This window comes from Sciurus vulgaris (assembly GCF_902686455.1).
Source record: "Sciurus vulgaris genome assembly, chromosome: 2".
Classification (NCBI taxonomy): Eukaryota; Metazoa; Chordata; class Mammalia; order Rodentia; family Sciuridae; genus Sciurus; species Sciurus vulgaris.
In genome coordinates this window covers 89,653,627-89,678,566 of record NC_136462.1, presented here as the reverse complement: position 1 = coordinate 89,678,566, position 24,940 = coordinate 89,653,627, and the positions used below count along the sequence as shown (strand labels likewise).

At 49.1% G+C, this 24,940-nt stretch overlaps 1 protein-coding gene across 3 annotated transcripts; it reads left to right on the top strand.

The window, feature by feature from the left end:
- Window positions 1–267: 267 nt before the first annotated feature.
- On the top strand, window positions 268–24,192 carry BMF (Bcl2 modifying factor; the record flags this gene model as incomplete). Of its 3 annotated transcripts, none has more annotated exons than XM_079126765.1 (5): window positions 268–391; window positions 802–900; window positions 3,036–3,332; window positions 4,877–4,974; window positions 17,570–24,192. In XM_079126765.1, the coding sequence occupies 5 exons, from the start codon at window positions 268–270 to the stop codon at window positions 17,669–17,671; spliced, it is 720 nt and encodes a 239-aa protein (XP_078982891.1). In that variant the 3' UTR covers window positions 17,672–24,192. The 3 variants fall into 3 exon arrangements, with proteins under 3 accessions (XP_078982891.1, XP_078982890.1, XP_078982892.1); XM_079126764.1 differs by having other exon boundaries at window positions 4,877–5,037; window positions 17,570–24,191; XM_079126766.1 differs by lacking the exon at window positions 802–900 and having other exon boundaries at window positions 4,877–5,037; window positions 17,570–24,191.
- Between the last annotated feature and the right edge of the window lie 748 nt (window positions 24,193–24,940).

The window sequence follows — 24,940 nt, the reverse complement described above, 5'->3', positions numbered from 1 at the left end:
CCCTCTCCCCACCCAATAGAGAACTCAGGGACTCTCTAACGCTTCTCTAGCCTGCATTTGGAATGGAATCCACAAGAGCGACGCTTCAACTGCGCTTCTGGCGGCGGTCAGAAATTTGTTCGGCCCCTTACAATGTTTCCAAGGGAAGGTTCCACATTTGTGGCTGTCCCTGGCAGCCTCCCAGCCCGGGACTTGGGGCTCCACTCTGCATTGGCCAGTGCTCGGCATGACGCGCTGGGAGGCGGGGCCTCATCAGCTGTTTGCGGGATGCCCAGAGCGGGCGTATTTTGGAAACAATACCGCGCGGTGCGCAGTGGCCTCCTCCTGCGCCCGCCCGCGCCGGCAGCCGCAGCCGCCCCTGCCAGCGCCTCCCGCCTCGCTCCAGAGCCCGGTGAGCGCCCGGGCTGCCGGGGGCTGGGCAGAGTTGGATCGCACCTCCTCGGGGAAGTGGGAGCAGAGTCGCGCTGCGCGTGGGGGGCCCGGGAAGGATTGGACTGTGGGCAACTCGGGTGACCATGAGGAACTGGAGCGCTGGGGTGCGGGAATGAGGTGCAGAACCCACATCTGGGTTCACTGCTCCAAGAGGGAACTTGGGGTTTGCATTTGGAACTCGAAGGAGTTGGGTCCAGGTAAGCAGGGGATCCTTGGGTGCCCTGCTAAGTAGACCTGGGCGCCTAAGAACGACCAGCCTCTGGGTCTGACTTTAGTGTAGGGCAGGGAATTGTGGAGCGTCCTACCTCCCTGCGGAGTCTGAAGGCTCCTCTTCTTAACAGCTGGGCTTTTCCTTCCTTCCCAAACGAGTCTGGGCGCCAAGCCCCCAAGTGCTCGTCACGCTGGACCCTGGCGCAGAGCCCTGGCATCACGACTCGGAGGCCGAGACTCTCTCCTGGAGTCACCCAGGTGTGTGTGTGTGTGTGTGTGTGTGTGTGTGTGTGTGTGTGTGTGTGTGTGTGTATTCGTTTGTTCTGAGGACTTAGCTACTGTTGAGGCTCAGGGTGTCTGGCTACTGCCTTCTCCTAAGAGGAGGAGGAGTCTAAGTTCAGCATCCCTGTTCGAGCCCTTAGGCACTGGGATGGCTCCAACGGGGTTTAGTTCCCTTTGCTAGGAATAAAGCATTTCCAGTGTTCTGAGGAAGTGCCAGTCTGGACATCATTACTTCAACTCAGGAAAGAGGTAGGAGAGGGGCTCTTTACTCTTTCCCAGTTTACACTTGACCTTGCTAAGCACCCTTCTGGAGATTCCCATGGACAGGAGAGCCACCTGCAGTTCTTATGGAGAGTGGGAGGGGTCCCTGGGGGCTTGCCGAGTCATACCCTCTGGCTACACCTCCCCCACTGTCCAGTCTAGGCATGGGTTGAACTTTGGGGCTTTGCTGGGAGGGGGAGGGGAGGTGACAGGCTTCAAAGGAAACACCAAGACAATGACTCTTGCTTGTGATTGGCTCTGGAGGGTCCCTTCTTAGGTTGGGATTGCCAGCCCTCAGAGAGGAGGCTGAAGGACAGAAGGGGAGCCCCTGCCAGGTGACAGCACTAGGTCCTTTCATCCCGGAATTTTGTTTCCTGTTACTGATAAACTGGACACCCACCACTCCCCACCCCCGCCCCCACCTTGGGAAACAATGTCCAAAGATGCCAGCTTTGTCATTCTAGCAGTCATGCCTCTAGGGAAGAGGACAGAGACAGGACCATAGATAGCTCAGGGACTAGATGGGGTAAAGGGAGACTTGGAGCAAGCACTTTAGAGAGAAAGCACTTGGGAAAGGCAGTATTTCTGAATTCTACTGAGATTCCTTTAAGAACTTCACCAACTCATAGATCATTTAGCTTGTTCTTCAAAGGTAAGACAGGGGCAGCGGGCAGAACTCTAATATCAATTGACAAGGACAAGGACAAACTTGGTCTCACCACCTCTTAACATTCAGGTGGTTGCTGCTGACTGCCCTAGGGCCCCTAGTGGGCGTGTGCAAGAGACAGAGAGAGAGAGAGAGAGAGAAAGAGAGAGAGAGAGAGAGTAGGGCTATGTCTGAATTTCAAGCTGCTCAGTGGCAGACTTCCTTGAGCCATCAGGTGGAGCAAGAGGAACTTCTTTATCACCAAGAAACTCACATCAACAACCCAAATAGTGTAGGCAGCGAGTGAAGTCACAGAGTGAGGGCTGAATTTCACTTCCTTCTGTGAAACACGTTGCATCAATCTCAGGTTCAGTACAGGCAGGAATGGGAGGTTGCAGGGGATGAGGATTTGAAGTTGCAGAGACTAGTGAGTAGACTAAACTTGGGGAGACAGGACAGTTTGACCGAGGCTGGACCCAATCTAGAGGCCAACCTAGAGGTGGGCAGATGCCTCTCCTCTGTTCCAGGAGAGCTGAGAAGGCAGCTGCAGTGACTAACTTGGGTCTTTATCCCCTCTCCCAGGACACTCACCACACAGCAGAGCCTGTTTGTTGTGTTGTGCAAGCAGGGGGTGGAGACTTGTGGATAGGCAGTAGGGCGGGGCTTAGCAGGTTTGGAGGGAACCTGGCTGCCTCAGGATTGCTGGCTTTTGTTTTTGCTGTTGAGCCTGGAGTTCAGCTCAGACTAAAATGAGAGCTTAGAGGTTACTCTTTAGGGTAGTCGTTGTGTGTGTGTGAATTGTGAGCACTATTTGTATGGTCAGTCATGGCCCCTTATATGCTCCCATAGTCACTTATGGGACTAGTGTTACCTGTGTTTTCCCATGCCTTCTGCATGCTGGTAATACCTGATCCTATCTCTGCTATTGCTTACAACCCTCAGAGTCAAATTTTATGACCAGCCTAGGTCAGAAGTGTTTGGGGGAATGGTGGCTCTGGCAGTCCCTAACATTGAAGCAGTTCACATGAAGGGGTGTGGGGGGGTCACTCTTGGCAATGCTTTAATACCAGGGTTGTATGTCATCAATATCTGACCCAACTCCCTAAATAAGAAAGGGAAGCAGGAAAAGAAGAAGGGGAGGGAGCCCTTTCAGGTGTGGACTGGATGGGGCAGCATCTCACATGCCTACCTTGCTCCCTGATAGGGGAGATGGAGCCACCTCAGTGTGTGGAGGAACTGGAGGATGATGTGTTCCAACCAGAGGATGGGGAGCCAGGGACTCAGCCCGGGAGCTTGCTCTCTGCTGACCCCTTTGCCCAGAGCCAACTGGACTGCCCCCTCAGCCGGCTTCAGCTCTTCCCTCTCACCCACTGCTGTGGCCCTGGACTTCGACCCACCAGTCAGGAAGACAAGGCCACTCAGACCCTCAGCCCAGCCTCCCCAAGCCAGGGTGTCATGCTGCCTTGTGGAGTGACTGAAGAACCCCAGCGACTCTTTTATGGTAAGTATTTTTTAGCCTCAGGGCTCCTCCCATAGAGATTGGGGGAAAAGAGGGGATTTTCCCTCCCCAAAGGTGGCCTCTGCTATTTCCTTCCCCAAATTGATGAGAGGGGGTTGTTGATTCCTTGACTTTCAATTGTCCATCTTGCTGCTTGTTATTGCTTCTCTCCTGTGTTCATGCCCCCCCCCAAAGCAAATTGCTTTGCCCTTCTTTTGGCTCTTTTGTGCTATCTCTTTTTATATCCTGTGCCACTGAGTGACAGTCTTTTATATCTTGATGGTGATTTACCTTCCCTAAAGTGGCTAATGTTGCCCTAGAGAAGGTTGGGAGATCTGTGATTTGCTGTTGACACACAAGGAAAAACCCAGCCAGTTCTGGTAGGGAAGGTTCTTGAGAAGGCAGAAGGTAGCCCCCAGTTGTCACTTGGGACTTTCTATGCTTGGAAGGGGAACTGGAGAAAGAGGTTGGGCCTGCCTGGGCTCAATGCCAGCAGAGGGGCTGTTTCCAAGGCTAAATCAGACAAGACCCCTTCATTTGTGGGCCTAAATGGTTTGTTTTATGAGGACTGTGCCCTCCTCTGGCAAAAGGGCAGGATTACTATTCAGTCTTTTTTCTTCTTTTAGCACACTGGCTTGTGGAGGGAGGGTAAAGGTTCAGAGGCCATCCTGCTGTGTCTGCCCAAGCAGATTAAGGAGGCTCTGCAGTTATTCCCAGAGGGAGCTGCCCTGGCAATGCAGTTCTGGAGGAAGCCTGAGAAGTCGGACCAGGCCTGTGACTGGGGAAGAGGGAGAAGAGGGAGGAGGCAGTTGGGCTGGCGCCCCTAGTGGAGGCTCTAGTGCCAGCACTTGGTGAGTGTTGTGCTCTGGCCTAGAGGGCTCTCCTGAGGCTGTTTCTAGAGAGGAACTTGGCTCTTCTATGGGCCTCAGGAGTTTTCTCTGACTCACTTTGTGTCACCACCCAGTGCTTCAGGTGCTGAGCTGAGCTTTCCTCTAGTATACTAAAAAAATGAAGAAAAAAAGCAAAATACTTTTTGTTTTTTGTTTCTCTCTGTATCTTGCTTTGCTCAGCCCAGGAACTCTGGAGAGCTGCTGCCAGTGCTTTTCCAGAGAAGAGCTTCAACCTGCTACTGCATGACTAATAAATTGTGGTCAAGCATATCTTGATAAATAAGGACAGAAGGTTGGCATGTTCACTCACATAGGTTACCACCCTGCCCTATGTCATGGCATTTACAGGGAGTGGAGAACTAAAGTGAAGACTGGGACCATTCCTTTTTCTTCTTCTGGCATCAACATATTGTGTGTGTGCATGCAGGGGATTGAACCAGGGCCTCCCACGTGCTAAGAACCGCTGAAATATACCCCCAGCCCCTGCATCACTTTTCTGTGCTTGGGCAGCAGGCAAGGCAAGCTGAGGGCAGGCAGTTCTTCTCCATTCTTATCCTAGGGTTTACCCTCAGTCCAGGTCTTGGCCAGAAAAGGCAGGCCTGGGAAGGATGGGACAATGGTGGAGAATGCTGAGATGTGAGTCCTCTGTCTTTGCAGGCAATGCTGGCTACCGGCTTCCTCTCCCTGCCAGTTTCCCTGCAGGCTTGCCCCTCGGAGAGCAGCCCCCTGAAGGGCAGTGGCAACATCGAGCAGAGGTACAGATCGCCCGAAAACTTCAGTGCATTGCAGACCAGTTCCACCGGCTTCATATGCAGCAAGTAGGCATGGGGGCTCTGGCGAGGGGGGTTGAGTCTGCTGGGGCTTGGGCCAGTGCTTGCCTGTTCTCTTGTCAGCAACTTGGTCTCTGCCAGGCCTTGAGGATATGTTCCAGAGTTTTGGCCTTGGCTATTGTCATTCCTATAAACTGGGTGGGCCTGACTGGATGAGCACTCTTGCCCTCATCTCTGAGCTCCAAGTTGGTTATCTGCCTACTCCAGCTCTTGCATGAGAAGGGAGGTGCTTGTGATCCATTCCTGCCAATGGGATGGCTTTCTGCAATGTGACTTGACAGACTATCTCTTCTCCAGGGAGTGTTGGGGGCTTGTCTCTTATAGACCCGAGGGAAAGATTTTCAGGGTGCTGCAGTAAAACTGGACTGTTGGCAAGGGGTATGTCTGACTGAGGCACAGAGGGAAATGGCTAATCAGGCCAGGGGATGGGGCCTGAGTGGGGGAAAGCAGTGGAACCGGTTGAAACCTGACACTTTCCAGCTGGGGAGCCACTCCTCACTGTCTGTGTCTGGGAACCCAAGGCCTGGGACTCGGGAGAGTGTACCTCGGAGAGTCTCCCCAGACTGGCGGCCAGCCGGGCTCTCTGCTGTGTGCTTGGCCGGCAGCCTGGCACCAGCCCCGCCAGGGCGGAGCATCGCGTGTCAGCCGAGCATGTGGCAGAGTCCATCAACAAAGGCGGCGGCTGGCAGGCTCGTGCTGGAAGAGCCCTCCGTGCCATGGACTGGAGGCTGCCCTGCTCAGCAGCCACTGTCTGCACTGGGTCCCCAAGCACTTAACCCTTCCTCTTCAGTCTGGCTTTTGGGTGGCTGCCAAAACAGAGAGAGGAGCCCAAGGCTGGATCCCTGTTGGTACAGCCAATGCTGAAGCAAAGCTACACTACCTGTAAATGAATACATTCCCTATCTCTGGGACTGTGACCTTGTCCCAGAAGGCTGTGTGTGTGTGTTATGTGTGTATGTGTCTGTCTGTATGCCTGTGGCCATGTGTCTGTCTGGAAATCAAGAAAATAAATCACTACCATGACTGGGCAGAACCTGAGATTAGATGGATAACTTCAGGTGAATTATTGGTAGTAGTAAGTTTGACTTAAGGGCCAAACCGTTGCCAGTAGCAGGGGGAAAAGGAATTAAGTTGGGTTTCCTGAGAACAGGCTATTGGGTGTTAGATGCCTTCTGCCAAGGAGTGGTGTTTTTTTTTTTTTTTTTTTTTTTTGTTGTTGTTGTTGTTGTTGTTTGTTTATTTTCTTTTGTTTGGTACTAAGGATTGAATGTAGGTCCTCATCATGCTAAGCAGGCACTCTATCTAAGGACCACCCCCACACCTTTTTTGGAGGAGTACTGGGGTACTGGGGATTGAACCCAGGCACACTGTACCAGTGAGCTATACCCCCAGGTGTTTTTTGGTTTTTTTTTTTTTTTTTTTTGATACAGGGTCTTGCCAAGTTGCCCAGGACGACCACAAATTTGGGAGGTCAGCCTCAGCCTCAAGAGTAGCTAGGATCATCATGCCCTGTTTCTACCCCTTCAAAATTTTTTTTTTGTTTTAAGATGGGGTCTTCCTAAGTTGCCTAGGCTAACTTTGAATTTGTGATCCTCCTGCTTCTGCCTCCTAAGTAGCTGGGATTACAGGTGTGCCAAGGAGTTCTGAGGGAAATTTGGGGCTAGACCTAGTATCGGTAGGTTATCTCAGCTCTTAGTGTTCAGAAAGCAAGGGCAGACCTGTGCTTAGATTATAAGGCAGCCTGGCTGCCTCCTCTGGCCCTAGCTCCAGTCCCTATTCCCTTCTTTGATTGTTTTGTGGAAACTTGGCTTAGAATTTCCCCTTCAGTCTATGTATGGACTCTCTCTGATTCTTGCTTTTAGTTTCTTGGCCTTCTTCCTGCCCATTCACTCCACCCTGGTTATACAGGCCTACACAGCTGAACCCAGCTCACAGCATCTGGTCCTGGTACCAGTGCCAGTAGGAGGACATGGTGGCCTTGGGTCCCTAGCCTTAGCTAAAGGATATCTAGAAGGCAGCTTCTCTGATTCACAATAATCTGACCTCTCTCAACAGTTGTTTTCCAGAAAATTCTCTCATCCACTGGTGAGCCTTGATAGCCTTAGGAGTGGGCTGGTAGGTCTCTCTTGCCCAGCTGGACCCAGGCAGGAAAAGGAGGCCCTTATCTTGAGGTCTGACCCTGCTCTTTGCTGGCATTGTTTCTTCCAACTGGAAGGGCTGCCTCTTTGAGGGCACAGGTCAGTTCTAGAAAGGGTGCTATCCTCTCAGCCAGAACCATCCCAGCTGGGGAGAAGGAAAAGTGGTGAAGAACTGCATGAGGGTTTCCCCTGCCCTGTACCTCACCTCACACTGGCTCTCAAGTTCCTCATATCCCTGATTCAATCTATGGACTGATCTTGCCAGAAAGTCTGAGCCTCGAGTAAGGCCTTTCTAGGCCAAAGACCTGGTTTCCCTAAATTTTCCAGTACAAAGAGATAGACTTTTGACCTCTCCTAGGAGAATTCTCCCTAGTCCTCTTGCTTTTAACTCCCTCCTTCCCAGTAAGGTGGCGCCAGGGTGATTGCTACAGGCAGGTGGAGCACTAGCACTCTGGGACCTCTTAGCAGCTGGGCCCTTTTAAGTTAATCATTTTCTGAACTTGATTCTTGTGTAAACTGTGGTCTAATATTTCACATCTAGAAAGTATCGTTAGTTACTCCTACATTTTGATCCTTTATCTTTTTTCTCTATTTCCTTTCCTCATTTTTGCAGGCAGAGACACTGAGGCACTGGGAAGGAAGTTGTTGAAGATTAACTCTCTAGGCTTCAGGTACAGAGTCAGAAGGCCCAGGTTTAAATAACAGCTCTGCTATCTACTAGCCATCCGGAAGTCCCTTGGCCTTGCTGAGCCAATTTCCTTTTCTGTGAATTAGAGCTAAAACCACAGAATTTTATTGAAGATTAAGTGAGAAAACACCCTATAAAAGTTCTGGGCACATAGGAGATGTCCTTGAATTGTTTGTTTCCTTCTGACTATAATCCTGATCATCCCCCACATTTGTTCTTGTTGATTCACAATTCATTTCCCCCTCTACATGCCAAGCTGATCCCTGAGCAGAGCTGCCCTCCCTTAACACCACCACCTTCACCTGCCCTGTCCAGAGAAATCAGTGACCAAGTCGCTTGGTTATGGACCTTGGTCTTATCCATTTCTCTTCTGAGAATGAGAGTTGTTCCCTATCATTGTGGACTGAATTTAAAGACCTGAGAGAGGTAGTGAGGAGGCTGAGGAGACCTGACCACCTTCTTTCCCCCCAGATCTGGGACAGTGTCCTGGGACCAGATAATGGCCATTGGACATCAGTCTTTTAGGAAGAGTGAGCTCCCCTATTTTGTCTCTGGTTACAGACCTCAGTTATTCTTTTTTGCCTGCACCATGGAGATATGGAGCAGAGGAAGGGAGCATGATGATGAGGTAGGTCGGCATTATGGCAAATTGAGTGTATCAACCTGATCCCAGATGTAACCGTTTCCAGATTCCCCAGGGTGTCAGTTTATGCATGCCATGTACCTTCTAGGCATATTTCCTGAGGAATGTTCTTGGTGGAAGGCTAGCCTGGTTTACCCAAGAAACCCACAAGCAAGAATCTAGAGGCAAAAATCAGAGTCAGTGGGTGCTCATTGTTAGGCCTTAGAGTTTCTGAAGCAGCAAGAGAATTAGAGGCAACATATGTGGAGGTCCACATTTTTCCAACCTTGCCACATATCCTGCCTCCTTTGGCTGCATCAGGAGGAAGGTTCCCCTATTTGTTCCTCTTGGGCTGATGGCTACAGCAAGGATTTCTGGAGTTCTGCTGACAGTGATGTACTTCCACCTGGGTTCTGGGAATGTGGCATCTGAGTGTTCTTGTGTTAATCCAGTTTTTGCATGGAAGATGGAGGCAGAGATTCACTTCCTAAGAGCTGACAGACTTCCCTGGCTAGAAAGTCTGAGCCTCGACTTCTTTCCATTCTCCATCCTGTGATCTCTAGCATGGGTCTAGAGAGAGACAGGAAATGATTTCTCTCCCTTTGGGAGAGTTTCCTGTCCCAGTGGCCCATCTTGAAATCTATGGTGATATTTCTGGGCAACATTAAGAGGACAAGAACCCTCAATAAAGTAGCTGAGTTAGGTCAGTGAGTGAGTAAAACTACAACAGGATTGGAATTATTCAGACTGGAAATGACTTTTTCACTTGGACCAGGAGTGACTCCATTCAGAAAAATCAGATTCGGAAATTCCCCAAATAGTAATTAGAGTTTTTGGAAAATGAAATCCGAGAAAACTTTCAGCCACTCAGTTGAAACCATCTTCAGTTGTGATATCACAGGAGGGATCCAGGATTTATAGGCAGAGCTAGATCTGGGCTAAAATCCCAGCTCTGCCACTTAAACATTCACAAGCAAATCACTTAACTCCTTCAAATTTGGGTGCCAACAATTACCTTGCAGCATTGCTGTGAAAGGTCTTTTGGAATTGTAATGCAAATGACTGGGGCTGGGTGGGGATGTAGCTCATTTAGTAGAGCTCCTGCCTAGTATGTGTGGGGGCCTGGGTTCAATCCCCAGCACTTCAAGGAACAACAGCAACAACAAACTATTAAAGAATGGACAAGTTGACCACTTGGAATTATGTTAAAAGATGAGTTTGGGATTTTACTTGGACCCGACTTTATAGTTCTTGGAAGCTGTCTTGGATGTTGTTACCCAAGTTGGTGTTTGCATGGTTCGTTAACTGACAGCATCTCTGCCTAGCAGCCTTCATTCTTTGTTCAGGGAGCCCTGACTGGATGTTCTTCATGTTGGTAAGTGATTTTATGGGGCTCAGACCATGGCTAAGGAGGTTGCTGGGGCTCGAGATGGGACAGTCTGGACTGGAGCCCAAAAGATTTGCCTTAGAATAAGAAGTTCCCTTAGGAAACCAGCCTCAGGAGTGTCAGGTCTACCCTGGACCGTGCTGAGGTACAGTGAGGCTGGGGCAGGGTATGGAGAGCCGGCCTGCGTGAGAGCTGCTGCTGGGGCTTGGGGGCCCTGTTTGCTCTGTGGCTGGCTCTGTTTATATCACTCGCTATATTTAGCGTCTGAGTCATCAGCGTGGCAGACTAGAGACTGAGTTCCCCACACATTCTGCACCTGACTGTTCTCCCTTCCAGGAGAAAGGCCTTATAGTTCCGGACAGTTCATCCGTCTCTGCCCACCAGGGCAGACCATGGCGTTGCGAGCTGGCTTTTTTTTTTTTTTTTTTGTAGGAGGAGGGGATTGGGGAAGGCACAAAGAAGGATAAAGAAGAGTATCTGGTTTGCTTTTTGATCCATGTCTGGCAGCCAAGAGGTCATGTTCCATGACCAGCGCAAGAACAGTCAGCCTGTGTGCTGAGGGGAGGTTCCAACCTTTATCTGCACCAGTTTGCCTTGTCCTGTCTAGTGAACTGACCCTAGACAGAATGAGAACAGCCAGCTGCCAAGGCCCCAAGTTGGTAGTCAACTTGCCCTCCTCTTTGACCAGGGCATGCAACAATGCTCCTCCTGAGCTCTTATTCCTCCTGAAGTTGCCCAATCTTCTGATGGTGCTGCTCTGAGATTGACGGAAACTGAAACACAAGGCAGTACTTGGGGGAACTGGATAAGGGTCTCAATACTTCCTACATCCAGACTATGGAGGTCCAAAACAAGGGTCTAGGGACCAGGGTGATGTCACATAGCCCTGTTCCCCAATCCTTCCCTCAGCCCCCAGTAGCTGGAACCAGTCCTCTCCAGTGATGTTTGAGAAAGGCCTGCTGTCTCCAACTAAGAACAGGGGCCCCAGGCTGCCCTTTCTTCCTTGGAGAAATGATTGGCATTGCGATGGTGGCTTCAATACCTTGTTAGCACTGCTGGCTGGGCTGAGGAAGCTCTTGGCAAGGAGTAGATTTTTTTTTTTCTTTTCCTTTTCGCCACATTGCCAGTTACTTGGGTGTCTAGGTCAGAGGCAGTCTGGAGCAGAGGGCCCACTGGGCCCACAGGTTGCCCCCTGGTTGCCAGAAGTCCTGGTTCAGCATGGCAGCCTGGGATTCAGAGCCTAATTGCCTCTGGCTACTGTGGCCATTCTGAGTGGTAAGTCCTGGATCTCCCTTCTCTTTGGAAGGTGGTGCTCTTGGCACTGGCCTTGTGAGCAGAGTGTGTCCAGGGAAGTGCTTGGCAAGGTGAAGTGGGTGCCAGGTTTTCCTTGAACTCACCAGGGAAAGGCACTCTGCCCAGGACCTCCCTTAATATTTTCTCTGTAATCACCAGAGCCACTTTGTACTTCTAGACCCCATTATTCCTGTTTTATAGGAAACTGAAGCTCAGAGAAGTGAAGTAATATGCCTAAGTTACACTGTAAGTCACTGAGCCAGGAGCCATACAGATCTGATTGATTCTAAAACCATGATCTTCCCACCTCTCCATACCTGCTTCTCAGCCAATTGTGCCAGGAAGCAAGAATACAATGGAGCTCTCATTTATTGCCCTGAGCTGTCCTCCCTCATATGATACCTAGTTCTGTGTTCTTGCTTTCCTCCCCATCTGATTGTAAAATAATTGAGAATGAGATTTATATCTGAATTATCTGTATCCCTCGTAGCTCTTAGCTCAGTTGGGTGCTTGATCAAAGCCTGCTAGACTGAACAAAAACATCTTCCCAACTTCTCCCAAGTGGAAATTTCCCAGAGTTGCCCTTATCCTGTTCCTGTTGTCAGCTGCAAGGTTCTTTCCTTCAGCCTTGGCCTGGAGGAGTTTAGGGTGTGACAGGGGAAAGGGAAGGGGTAGGAAAACTTGACTTCATAGAGTGTGGATCCCCCTGTGAAGGAGAGTATGTGCAGTTCTACATTTTGAAGAAAATGAGGGTGGTTTCAGAACACAGTCTGGAGTTCTGATTTCACACCAGTCTTGCTTTATTTCTGTTTGATCTTCAGCTAGCTCTGCCTCGGAAAGCTTTATTTTTTATGGTCTACAGCATCCTTTCTAAATAGTTAATGGTCTGTAAAGGATGTCTTTAAACTTACCAGGGGGAGCAATTCAGGAATGATTCTCCCTGAAAAGGTAATACTATATTCATGATGTGAATAAATAGCTGTAGTATTTTAGTGAAAGAGCATGGTTTTAGAGTCGGAAATCAGGGGTTTGAATAACCTACCTAACCTATGTGGGGTAACTTTTGAGCCTTTGCTTATCCATCTGTAAAATGGGGTCAATACTACCTGCCCTTCCTATGTCCCAGATCCTTGTGGGGATCAAATGAGAACATAGGAAACACTCTGTCCTAAGATGGTATAAATTGCTGTTTGATAAATTTGCATTTTGTTTGTTAGGTCCTTTTAAAGTTGTGTGCAGCTTGGATGTGCTTTTTCCTCTAATTCGTTGGGTGACTTAGCTCTGCTGGAGCATCTGGAACACTGGTGACACATGAAGCCCCCAGAGGGTGTGAATTGGATCTGAATGGGAGAGGCAGAGAAGATTCTTATCCAGAGCAGCCCAGGGTCATGCTTTGTGCTAAGTACACAGGCTGTGTGGGATGAACAGAGGTTGATTTGTGTAATCCAACCTTGTCAGATACCACAGCCAGCTTTCTCCCCTTCAACCCCCGACATCCTTTTACTAGAGGGCCTCTACCAGGCGAGAGGCCATGGCTATCACATAAAGTTCATCTCTTGACCTGGTCAGACATCAGTTGTTCCTGGCCTCACACAAGTTGGTTATCCTGCAGGGCCAACTCTTCTTCAGTCAGTGCAGCATGCACTTTGTTGAGTACCTACTACGTGCCCTCCATGTTCCCTCTAAATGGGGTGAAAGATGGAGCGTTCGGTTGTAATGCTTGGCACACAGTGGGGATTTAAACACTTGTCAATGGATGCCTACAACCCCTGACTGCAGCAGGAAAGTGAAGCTGAGCCAGAGAAGACCTGTGGGTCTCTGGTACCTGCTCAGGCTCTCTCAGCTGAGGATAACACATTTTGTATGTATGTGGTACTGGAGATGGAACTCAGGACCTCTCACATGCTAGACGAGCAACATCCCCAGCCCTTTTTTATTTTGAGACAGGGTCTCGCTAAGTTTTCCAGGCTGACCTCCAACTTGGGGTGCTCCTGCTTCAGTCTCCGAGGTAGTTGAGATTGCAGGTGTGCACCATCACACCTGGCTTGAGGAGAACTTTTTTAACTCCCATGATAAGGCTTCTTTCCTGGAGCATTCTTTATATTCTTTCCCTCTATGCCTTAGTCTTGGGCTCTGTGTGAGTTTTGAGGACCCTGAGGAAGTTTTCTGTCTCCTGTGCCCAACCTGCTGCCTCTGAGCCACCCTGACTGGGAACCCTCTTCTGTGAGGGGTACTCATGCTGATTTGGAAGAGCTAGACCTTCGGGTTTGTCCTCATTGATCTCAGATTGTGTGCTAGGCCATGTCAGGTACCCAAGAGTCAGAGACCGGGCTTACTCTTTCCGGTTCCCTCTTCGTTCTCCCTTCTCCTCCACGACCTCCTCTAGAAGGACTCATTCTCTCTGGTGTTTTGGTATCTTTGTATCCTTCATCCTGTTAGGTGAAGGCTGATTTCCTTCCTCCTTACTGTTTTTCTCTCTGGCCTCCCTTCAAATCCTTTTTCTTTCTTTTCTAGTCAGGTTCTTTTGTTCAACTTTTAGAAAACATTTTATTTATTTTTGTTGTTTGTCATCAGGGCATTCTTTGATTCTTTTGGTGTGAGTCACCTTGGTTTCCTTTTGGGGGCTGCTCTGAGGCAGAAGAGAGTCAAGAGGGGTATGCACTTCATTGCTTGTGCCCAGGGAGGCTCCTGGGCCTGTGGATGGGTTCCCAACCTCCCCCGCTGGTCTCCAGGCCCACTCAGGCCCTACCAGGCCAATGGGATCCATTCATTGGCACTCTGCATTGTAATCCTGAAGGTAATCATGATGACAAATTCCTTAGGGTTCGAAAACACCTCAGTGGTTTCCAAACCGGTGTAGGACTCAGATCCAGCTTTGTCACCAGAACAAGGCATTAGTTTGCTGGAAAGACTTGAAAGGGACTGAAGAAGATGCTCAATTATGAAATGTTTTCTTCTAGGCTGTAGGATCATGAGCAATTTTATCTCCCTCTCTAGTTTTCTGTATTTTCCAGTTTTTCTACAATCAGCATGTATTTCTTTTATGAATTAAAATATGCAATAAATGTTACTTCTTTTTTTTTTTTTTTAATTTTTAAATCTTTTTGGTACTGGAGATTGAACCCAGGGTCACTTTATTACTGAGCTACATCCCCAGCTCTTTGTATTTTTTATTTTGAGACAGGGTCTCACTAAGTTGCTGAGAGTCTCTTGCTAATTGGCCAGGCTGACCTCAAACTTATGATCCTCCTGCCTGCAGAGTTCCTGGGATTACAGATGTGTGCCGCCATACCTGACATTATTTCTGATTTTTAAAATGTCACTCAGGGAGTTTGTTCAATGTCCAAATTCCTGGCCCCATTTCCTGGAGATTCTAACCCTAGTGATCTGGGTGGGGCCTTCAATAGCACCTCAGCTGATTTTGTGATGATTGAGTTTGGAAACCATGAATCTTACAGAATACCTGCATTTTCCTTCTGAGTCAAGTGAGTTCTCACAAATAAGTCAGTGGGAGATCCCAACCTAAAGCCAGGCTCCCTGATTCCTGGCCTGAGGATCTAGCCAGTACCCATAGTGACTTCTTCCAGTTCCTGAGTCCTGAGGATTGTCAACAGGTAGAGATGTGGAAGCAAGGTCTTCCCAAAGGCTGGCCTGTGTGCCCAGTTCCTTTTTCTCTGCCTTCTAGTGTCCCCACAAACCTCAGCCTACTGTCTGACATCACTTACTGGCCCACAGTTGCTTCTGGGTCTCTAAACACCTTCAAACAATGGGGGTAAGGGTTGACTTGTCTCATTCCCAGAGACCTCGAGACCTAGGAAGTTACCTAGTTAGCAGGCGGCCTCCATTAGTGGAATATGGGAGAAACTGAGGCACACAGAGATGGGATTTGTCCAAATCTTGGCTATTCTACTGTTTTGAGATGATCCAGTGAAGGAAAGGATAGAGGATCTGCTTTGGTCTTAAATAGATGGTGGTACCCGGAGCAGAGTGATAATAGGTAGGGATATTGCTCTCGGGATGGATGGTCTGCATTCAGTCCTGTCCCTGCCACTTACTAGGTATGGGGTATTTAAGTTATGTCTCTGGTTATCTCATCTGTAATGGCTGGTAATATATATCAATTTCATCAGGTCTTGATAGGACCAGATGTGTACAGAGAATATTTCTCATACTATAGTGTGCCTGAGAATATGTGGGGGTCTTGTTAAAAATGCACATGCTGATCCAGTGGGCCTGTGTTTCTAGTCAGCTTCCAGATATTGCCAAGGCTGCTGGCCCATGGACCATAGACCACTTCCCCCCACTGCCCTGGTACTGGGGACTGAGCCTAGAGTGCTCTGTCACCAAGCTATACCCCCAGCGCTTTTCTGTTTTTTTATTTTGAGACAGTCTTGCTAAATTGCTAAGGCTGGTCTTGAATTTGGAATCGTTCTGCCTCAGCCTCCTGAGTCACAGGCTCACCATGGCTGATGATGAACCACACTTTGGGAAGCAAGGATGTAGAGCACTCAGTGCAAAGCCTGGCATATAGTCCATGACACTGTTACAGTTACAGTCATGGTTGTCATTGCCACTTCGCCTTTTCAGACAGGCACCTGAGGAGTGAGAATGCCAGCAGACTGGCCTCTCCAGGGAGCTCCCTTTTCCTGGATTCTCCTTCTGTTCCACCACATGACCTTTGCACCTGTCCTGGGCAGCAGCTGGGGAGGGGTTGCAGGAGGAGGGGGTCTGGCCAGCTGCTGCAGTCCCGAGTTCCAGGTTTGCAGCTGAGTCCATTTTTACGCAGCTTTACTCTAACCAGATTTGATTAAGCTGGGTGTGTTTCCTCTTTTTACTCATCTTTGTTTACAAAACACGAGGAAGCCATCAGTCTCCCAGCCGCCTGCCAGGCCTCTCTGTGGCACACCCCACTTCCCCTGTGAGCAGGCACTGTGCCTCCACTTGCTGGATCGTTTTCTAGTCTTTTCAGCAGGGGAAAGAGGAATGTTCTTGCTGTGGATGTGAGGTGTTCTGTGTTCACCTGGGTTGTCAGAGCCCTGAGGTTAGCCTCAGGGGACACCACTTTTATCTGTGGCTGAGCAGAAGGGAAGGGGAACCTCTGCATGATTCCCTGGGGAAAGGTCAGGGAGGCTGGGACTGGACATAACCTCAGACTCTGGGAGTCTAGGAAACGTGGGTTCACATTTCAGTTATTTCACTGGCTTCTTCTATCCTTTTCCCATCTGACCAGAAGTTGCCTGGTGGGGAACCAGGGTAGCTGTGGCTAAAGATTGTCTAAGGGAGGGCTCCAGCTCCCCTGGACACATCACATAAACTTGCTTGCAGACTGGTCATCGAAGGAATCCAAGGCCGGCCTGTGCTGGCCCCTTTCTGCACATTAGGTTTTTATTCCCCTGTCCACTGAGAACCCTGTGGAGAGGCCCCAGCCCAGTCCTCCTCCCCTAGTAGACAAGAAGAGAACAAAGACTGCCTCTTCCAGCAGCCCCTCATCCCCTCGGGGCCTCTGCTGGCCCCTGGGAAGTGGTACCTGTTTGGGTAGCACGCTAAGCACAAACCTGTGAGCCACTGACCCTTGAACTTTGCCCCCAGCTTCTCAGCCTGACAGTAGGACCTGGGATAACCTCCAGAGCGTGGTGTGCATTCTTTGTTTTTGTTTTGTTTTCAAGCATGTTCTTGCTTAACGTTTAATTGGCTCCAGTCAGTAGGAAGGCGCTCCAAGAGGGATTATTTATGGCTTACTGTCAAGAGCAGCTATAAAAAGGGCAGCACGGAGCTGGAGATGCTGGGAAGGGGGAGAGGGCGGACGCGCAAGTGTGTGTGTCTGTGTGTGTGTCTGTGTGTGTGCGTGTTTGCACTGGATGAAATCAGATTTTTGCTGCCTCAGCAGTGTGGTTTAAATTGAAGATTAACCCTTTGACCTTCACAGTGTCAAATCACTTGCAGATGGAGGCTCCCCCTTCTTTCTCCCCTTGTTCTCTGTTACTTTAGAGTAGGGGGAGGGGGGACTTCTTCTCTTTCTCTCTGAAGCAAGTTTGTTGTTCATGCAGCTGAGGTTTGGGGGGCTCAGGAGCCAATCTGATTAAAAGCAGCACTTGGCTAAACTCTGGAAAATCCTGTGAGCAGGGGAAAAAGTCTAATCCTCTCGTGCACGGTGCACATAGAACCAGTCTTTTCTTTTGAATGTTAAAACTGTAATTGTTTTTGGAGAACCCAACCATCTCCTCCTCATCCCCTGTCTGTTGCCTACCCCCCACCCCCCGGCTCCCCCCAGTTTGCTGGACTGTTGGGATTAAAGTGCGGCCCTGAGGCATGGAGATTTGAACTTTTATTGGAAATGATCTAGGTGGTGTTTGGCAGTTATGGTGATTTTTTTTTTTTTTTCCCTCTTTCAGCACCAGCAGAACCGAAACCGTGTGTGGTGGCAGATTCTCCTCTTCCTGCACAACCTGGCTTTAAATGGAGATGAGAACAGGGATGGGGCAGGTCCTAGGTGAGGCTGGGCTGCCTGCTTCACTTGGGGCACCAGGAACGCAGTCTGGAGTTGTCCGGGAGGACCAACACTGTGTCTTGGGAAGTTGTTTTTGTTATTTTTAAGTTTTTCCTCTGTGTGTACATATGACATACCCCATCCGGACCTTCTTTCCCTGTTCAGGGACTTGACCTTGAATTGGGGACTTTGTCAAACACTGTTGATGGAGAGGCTCATGGGTCTGTGATGCTGGGAACTCCCAAGGGCTCTGACAAGTAGGTTCTTCAATCAGAGCTGTCAAAGATGACCAGTTAGTGATATTCTCCAGGAAGTGGACTATAGTTATTCTACAGAAACTCAGTTAAGAAATAGGAGACTGGATTAGACCTCCAGTCCCACCAAACCTATCATCCTCCCATCATGCATGAGAGGACTCGATCCTCATGGTCATACTGCTCTAACCAAACAGGGCCTTGGCCAGAACCTTTCCAGCTACAGATGGCAGCATCACTAGGCCGGCCAGCCAGCTCCACATTTGGGTTCTTATTGGGCCCAGCCATTGCCCACCCTGAGGGCTCAGGGATTCTTACCCCAGAACTGTCACCTCCAGCCAACTCAGGGAGGGCTGGGCTTCTCCAAGGACCCCTTGAAAGTGCTGCAGAATGAACCAAGCATTCCGGTAGACCTCAAATCTGATTTAATCCCACTTGGAGGCTCTGGGATTGGTCCTAAGGCACAGAACCACTGCTACTTCTGCTACCTGGGACCAACTGGGTATCAGCCACAGGTAGGCCCGGCAGCCAGTCAACTTGCTATGCCCAGCAGCCTGTGCCTTTGTCAGCTCTGTTTTCCAAAGATCCTGCCAACTGGACTGCATTCCACCCAATATCAGCACTGTGGCACAAAAAGGGGCAGGTTTGCAGTGGGGCTAGGAAATGTGGCAGCCATCCCACAGATAAAAGTCAGCCCCAGAGGCCCCAGACCCCTTGGTTTCCTTGGAAACGACATACCTCCTCCCCCTCACCCCCATTCCTTTTTCACACCTAGTGGGATAGAGGAAAAAGCCAGAACAAGTGGCTTTGTCACCTGAAAAGTGACTTTTAGAGTCATAGACAGTGATCAGAGTGTGGAACCATCAAAGCTGGGTACACATTTCCTGTCTTCCTTCAGCTTCCAGCCAAGCCAGGAGGGCAAGCTCTGGAACTCAGCAGGATCACAGCTGCCTCTGAACTTCTTCCCTTCTCTCCCTGCTGTGGCACTAATGGAGGGAATTTAAAGCAGCTGGTCTGGCAGCTTTGATATCAGACACAGGGAATCTGTTAACCAGACACTTAGAAATTAAATTATAATTTTTGCATATGTAAGAAAAGACAACATTGGTGCTAAAGATAAAGCAAGGCCCAAAGAAAGGATGACTTCCCCCGGGCATAGAAGATCCTGGGACAACTCAAGGATACTGGAGGAGTCCAAAGTAGACTCTTGAATCTGAACAAGCCCAAGCTCCTCTAGTTCTGCAGAGAAGAGATCTTCAGTACTGTTGAAGGACAACTGATCTTTTGGATGTACAGTTGGGCAAGTTGTTCACTGTGCAAGGGCACCTGCAGAGGGAGCTAATGGAGGCTGAAATCCAGACGTTACTCTGCTCTCTAACCTGTGTGCTCTGATGTGGGGCTGCATCTGCTCAGAGTTAGGGGTGCCTTTCCTATTTGCACAAAGGTACCGGATGCACTCACAGTGGTCCTGAGAGGGACCTCCTGACTGTGTGTGTAAGCCTCTGTTCTGTTCTGCTCAGACATTTGGAGATATTACCTCTTCTTGGCCAGAATCATTTTCTCAGGGTCTGTATCATGGTGTGTCTGCTAAGAAGATGGGTTCCTGCTTACAGAAGCCCAGGGAATGGGTAAGAAGACTGGCTCTGGGACAGGCTGGCCATTGTGAAATCTAGCCTTCACTGCATGTCTCCATACTGTTTTGTGACATGTATAGGACATACATTGTTTTCCCCTCCTGGATCAAGGCTGTGACAGTCAGGCTGCTGGTGTATGCTTGAGTGGTACACACACACACAGGATTATTTACACCAGCCACTTTTAACCCCTCTTGGCAGACTTTCCACCTGAGCTGAGAGAAACAGTGGGCCTGACCTTGGTGTTGAGGCTAGACCATCAGCTTCAGACCTGGCCAGGCCCAGGCTGGATGCCTGGTGCCCTGTCCTGAGATCTGAGCGCAGTTTGACAAGTCCACTTAAACTGATTAAGCCAGGTGGCAGTTGGTCTCACTGTACCATCTCCATCTTAAGCCAAGCCAGGAACACCCTCACTATCTTAGGCCAGGCAGGGCAAAATTTAAACCCCCTTTTATTTCCCCTGCCTCTCAAAAAAATCCCAAACCAGAATGGGGATGTGGCTCAGTGAGATGAAGGAGGCCCTGAGTTAGGTCCCCAGCACCGAAGAAGAAAATAAATAAATAAATAAATAAATAAATAAATAAATAAAATATATCTACACACACGCATGCACGCACACACGCACATGCACAAACACACACATACCTCCAGAAGGGACCCAGCAATGCAGCCCCAGGAGGGAGAGGTTCCTCCTGGCTGACTGGTTTAATGGACCTAGTAATCCAGACTGGCCTCTTTCCCTCTCCTAGTGAATTGACTTTATATTCCCCAAATCCAGCCTCAGGAGATGCCCCTTGCCTGGGCCCCTCCAACTCCATCCCCCACCCCAGGAGCCTGGCTTTCTCTAGTGAGGGGGTGGAGATTCAAATTTAGAGGGAGGGAGAGTCTGACCTGGGTCCTGACCTGTAACCAGCTGAAGGCCAGTGGGGCTTTTGTGGAGTGCTGAAGGTGGGGGTGGGAGAGGGACTGGAAATGCCCTGGAGGAAGGGAAGTCTGATATTCAGGATCCAAACAGCCCCTCTAATTCAGAACCCCATAGGAGTTTCTAGAAGGCAGTATACAGATGGGGTTGGGGGAGGCTAGATACTAACTCCCTGGGTGAGGTTGCAGGACTCAGCCTGGATTGCCTTGCCTGCTTCAAAGACTGGGCTGCTGCAGAGCTGCCCCTTGTGGCTTTTTCTTGCTCAATCTGAGGTGGAAAGATCACCTGTCAGTGACCTCCTTCGCCCCCCAGGGGAGTGGGTTGGTGCCCAGAGCTATGCAACAGGCTTATTTGGAGGGCTGACTTGTCTTGTTGCCCCTGGCATTTCAGCTGGTGCCTGGGCATGACAGGGAGCGGGTTATTTAGGATGATCCAGCCAGGGACCCTGTCAGCCCAAAGCTTTCAAGAAAACGAAGCCACTGTCACTGTCCGGCCAGCAAGGAGCATACTACCCCAATGAGAGCTTTTATGGGGGCTTGTGGGGAGGTGGGGAAGGGAGACTACAGAGTATCAGAAGACCTCAGTCACCGCAGCTCTGCTGGGCTTCTGCAGATTAGTGCTACTGCAGCCAGCCTTGGCTGGAGAAAGCTGCAGGGTCTCTCTGTGTGAAGATGAGGACCCTTAGAGGCAGGCCATTCTGATCAGACACGCTGGCAGGAAGGGGTTAACCCATTAGCCTTCCAAGCTCCCTGGAATTACCATGGGGACTGAGCCTTGAGGGAACAGCGGAGAAAGCTGAGTTCCGCAATACCTGGGCCAGCCTCCTCCAAAGGTGCTGTGCATATGTTGGGCCCTGGCTGGCACCCTCTCAGTGTGCAGATGACAGTGCCTTTCCCCGATCTAAGAGCATTGCCTAGGGGTCCACCCCATCCCTGGATCCACAGGGACTGTTGGGGAGACCCAGTGAGATGTAGCATTTTATTCATGCCCAGGTAGTTGCCCTGGGATCTGGGCATTCTACCCTGGGGAGGGGAAAAGAAAGGGCGACCTGTTATTTTTTAACCTGTACAGAGCATCTGACTTTCTATTCTTCATATGCATATATGTGTATGTGTGTATATCTTTTTCCCCCATCAATTGGTACAATTTTTAATAAAAACATTTAAAGCAAGGCTGGTCTTTCTTTTTTGAGATGTGATAAGATGCAAGGGGATGCCGGGTGTGGTGGCGCACGCCTGTAATCCCAGAGACTCAGGAGACTGAGGCAGAAGGATCACAAATTCAAAGACAGCCTTAGCAACTTAGTGATGCCCTGTCTCAAAAAAAGGAGGGGGTGCTGGGTATATGACTCAGTGGTTAAGCACCTCTGGGTTCAATCCCTGGTACTCTCCCCCGCAAAATGCAAGGGGATCATTGGAGAATTAAAGACTACTGACTGATTTCTCAACTGCATCTTGAGTTACCCAAAGACTCTGGGTTTTTGTCATGACTTCCTTTTCCCTTTTGGAATTGAGAAGAGCAAAGTCTGACTGCACAGAAAGCAGCACTACAGAGGCCCCATAAGATGGAAAGAGGGAGCTTTCATCAAACCTGTATTTGGATCCCGGTTAGGTTCCAGCCTCCACCAGCTGAATGATCTTGGGCAAATTGTAACCTCTGGGCCTTCAGTTCTTCCATGTGTAAAATCCAGCTGTGCCTGCCTTGCAGGATTAAAGGGGATGTGTCAAAGGATCTGCCCACTGCTGGCACTCAACAACGGCAGCCTCAATGGTGGAAAGGACCTCCAGCACCCTTTCCATGCCCACCTACCCTCCTTCAAACTGAGCTTTGGTTTCCCTTTCTCCATGTAGCATCTCAGATGTAGGGGACTTCCTGGCTTGCATTTCTCTGTGGATTAACAAAGTGTGTGCTCGAAAGGACAATTTAAAGCTCTTGACAGAGTTCTATAAATCCTTGGGAAAAAGTATTCCTGGTCCTATCAGCAGTAAGCTGTGAGCAAGAGGGCCATTCTAGGACTCCAGCTCCTACCTCCACAGATGGTTGCAGCCTGGATCATATTGTCTAACCTCTTGTTTTACAGATGAGTAAACTGAGGCCCAGGAAAGCATTGTAATTTTTTGTCTGTGCTATTTATTTATTGGTACTGGGGATAGAACCCAAGGCCTCGGGTATGTTAGGCATGCACTCTACCACTGAGCTATCTACCCAGTCATATTTGATCTCCATTTATTTTATTTTTTGGCAGTGTTTAGGATTGATCCCATGACCTCATGTATGATAGGCAAATGCTCTACTGCTGAGCTATACCCCCAGCCCTGGACTCTAAATAGCTGAGTCAGTCAGGGGGCTGTGGCACATGCCTGTAATATTAGCTTTTCTGGAAACTGAGGCAGGAGGATCACAAATTCCAGGCCAGCTCGGGAAACCTAGTGAGACCCTATCTCAAAATAAAAAATAAAAAGGTTGGGGATATAGCTCAGTGGTAGAGAGCCCCTGGGATCAATCCCCAGTACCCCAATCAATCAATAGTTAACTCAGGCTGAGGGTTCTCAGCCCATCCATCTGTGCAATTTGGAAATTGCACTGCTCTTGCTCAGCTCTTTGAGGAAGCCAAACTTGTCTATTTTTAATGCCAAATAACTGCCTCTTCTCCTGTAAAACATGGCACATCTAGTCACTCTATATTTGGATAGTGAGGTTTGTTTTCACCGGAGTGTGGCAGAAGTGGGGCCTGGTGCCACATCCGGATGTTATTCTGTGTTTCACATGCTGGGTTGTAGTTGGGTCCATTGAGCAGCTCCTCCTAGGTACACAGGACATCAGTAGGTGACTGGGTGATGGTCAGGTCTTTAATACATCTGTTCCTACTTTGAGTAGCAACCTGAGAACTCACCCTTGTCCCACCCTTTCTCCCTTCCTTTCTCTGACCCCTCCAGAGGAAGCACAGTGTGGAAGTGAGGGCATAGTGGCCCAAGTTTGAACCAGACTGTGCTGCTCCCCAGTTGTGTGGCATTGGACAGGTCATATAATTTTCCTGTGCCTTGCTTTCTTCCACTGTGATGTAAGAGGACCTAGACATAGGGTCATTATGAGGGTTAAATGTGTGAACTAAGTTTTCAATAAATGTTGGTTATTAATAATATTACTTTTATTATTGTTTGTAAGCAATAAGCAATGAATCAATAGGTTGTGACTGCTCTTACTTGGAAATGTCTCTATCACCTATCTTCCCTCTTCTCTACTGCATTGACATTTTTTTTTTTTTGTACTGGGGATGGAACACTAGTGCTCTAACACTGAACTACATGCTATATTTATTTTTATTTCAAGACAGGGTCTTGCTAAATTGTCCAAGCTGCTCTTCAATTTGTGATCCTCCTGCCTCAGCCTCCTGAGTCACTGGGATTATAGGTGTGCACCACCACATCCAGTTGTATTGTCTTAATGTAAATCCTCTTGCCTGGACACCTGCAAAGCCTCCTAACTGATCTCTTGTCAGCCTTGCCCCTTCTACTGTGCCACTTGCTCACCTGCCACTTCTCTGCTCTGGGGGCAGCAGGAGGTTCTAAAGGCAACTCTAATTCCATCAGACCCACTGGAAAACTTGATTTACCAGATTATTCCTTAGCCTGCTGCTCTAGGCACCTACCCATCATATTAGAATTCTGTATGTGTGTTCTACACAACAAATTACCCCCAATTTAGCACCTTAAAATAATAGACATCTGGGCTGGGGTTGTAGCTCAGCAGTGGAGCATTTGCCTAGCACATGTGAGGCACTGGGTTTGATCCACACAGCATCACATAAAAATAAGTAAATAAAATAAAGGTATAAAAAAATAGCAGACATCTATTGTCTCATAGTTTCTGTGGGTCAGGAATTCAAGCAAGGCTGCAGCATGATGAGATGCTATTGTTGAGGGTGGAGATTCTGGGCTGGAGAGTAGCTCAGTGGCAGAATGCTTGCCTAGGATGCATGGGTTCAATCCCTAGGAAAATGAATGAATGAATGAATGAATGAATGAATGAATGAATGAATAAGTAGTTCCTGAAGCACCCATTTACTTTGCATGAAGTCAACTGTACACTTCAGCTGAGAGAGAGGAGGAAGAGAGATTGATACATAGTGATGCAATATAGCACTCCCGTCCTTTATTCCATAAGCAGCTGGTGCCTAGAGGGAGTGTGATATGGGAACACGCATGACAGCCCTTTCCTGGCCTCACAGCACACCAGCATCTGATCACACTCAAAGATAGGTTTCTCTACTCCAGTAAAGTTTAAATGCCAGCCTGTGTTTTCCTCTGCTGCTCAACTGAGGCAACAGAAGGAAAAGTGGCTGGGCTGGGATGTCCTGAGAAGTGATCGTGTCTGCTTGTTGAACTTCATGGGTGCTGTAAAGGATTTTCAAGGACAATTTTCACTTTGTGTGATTTCTGCCTCATAGGAGGTCTTGGAACCAATCC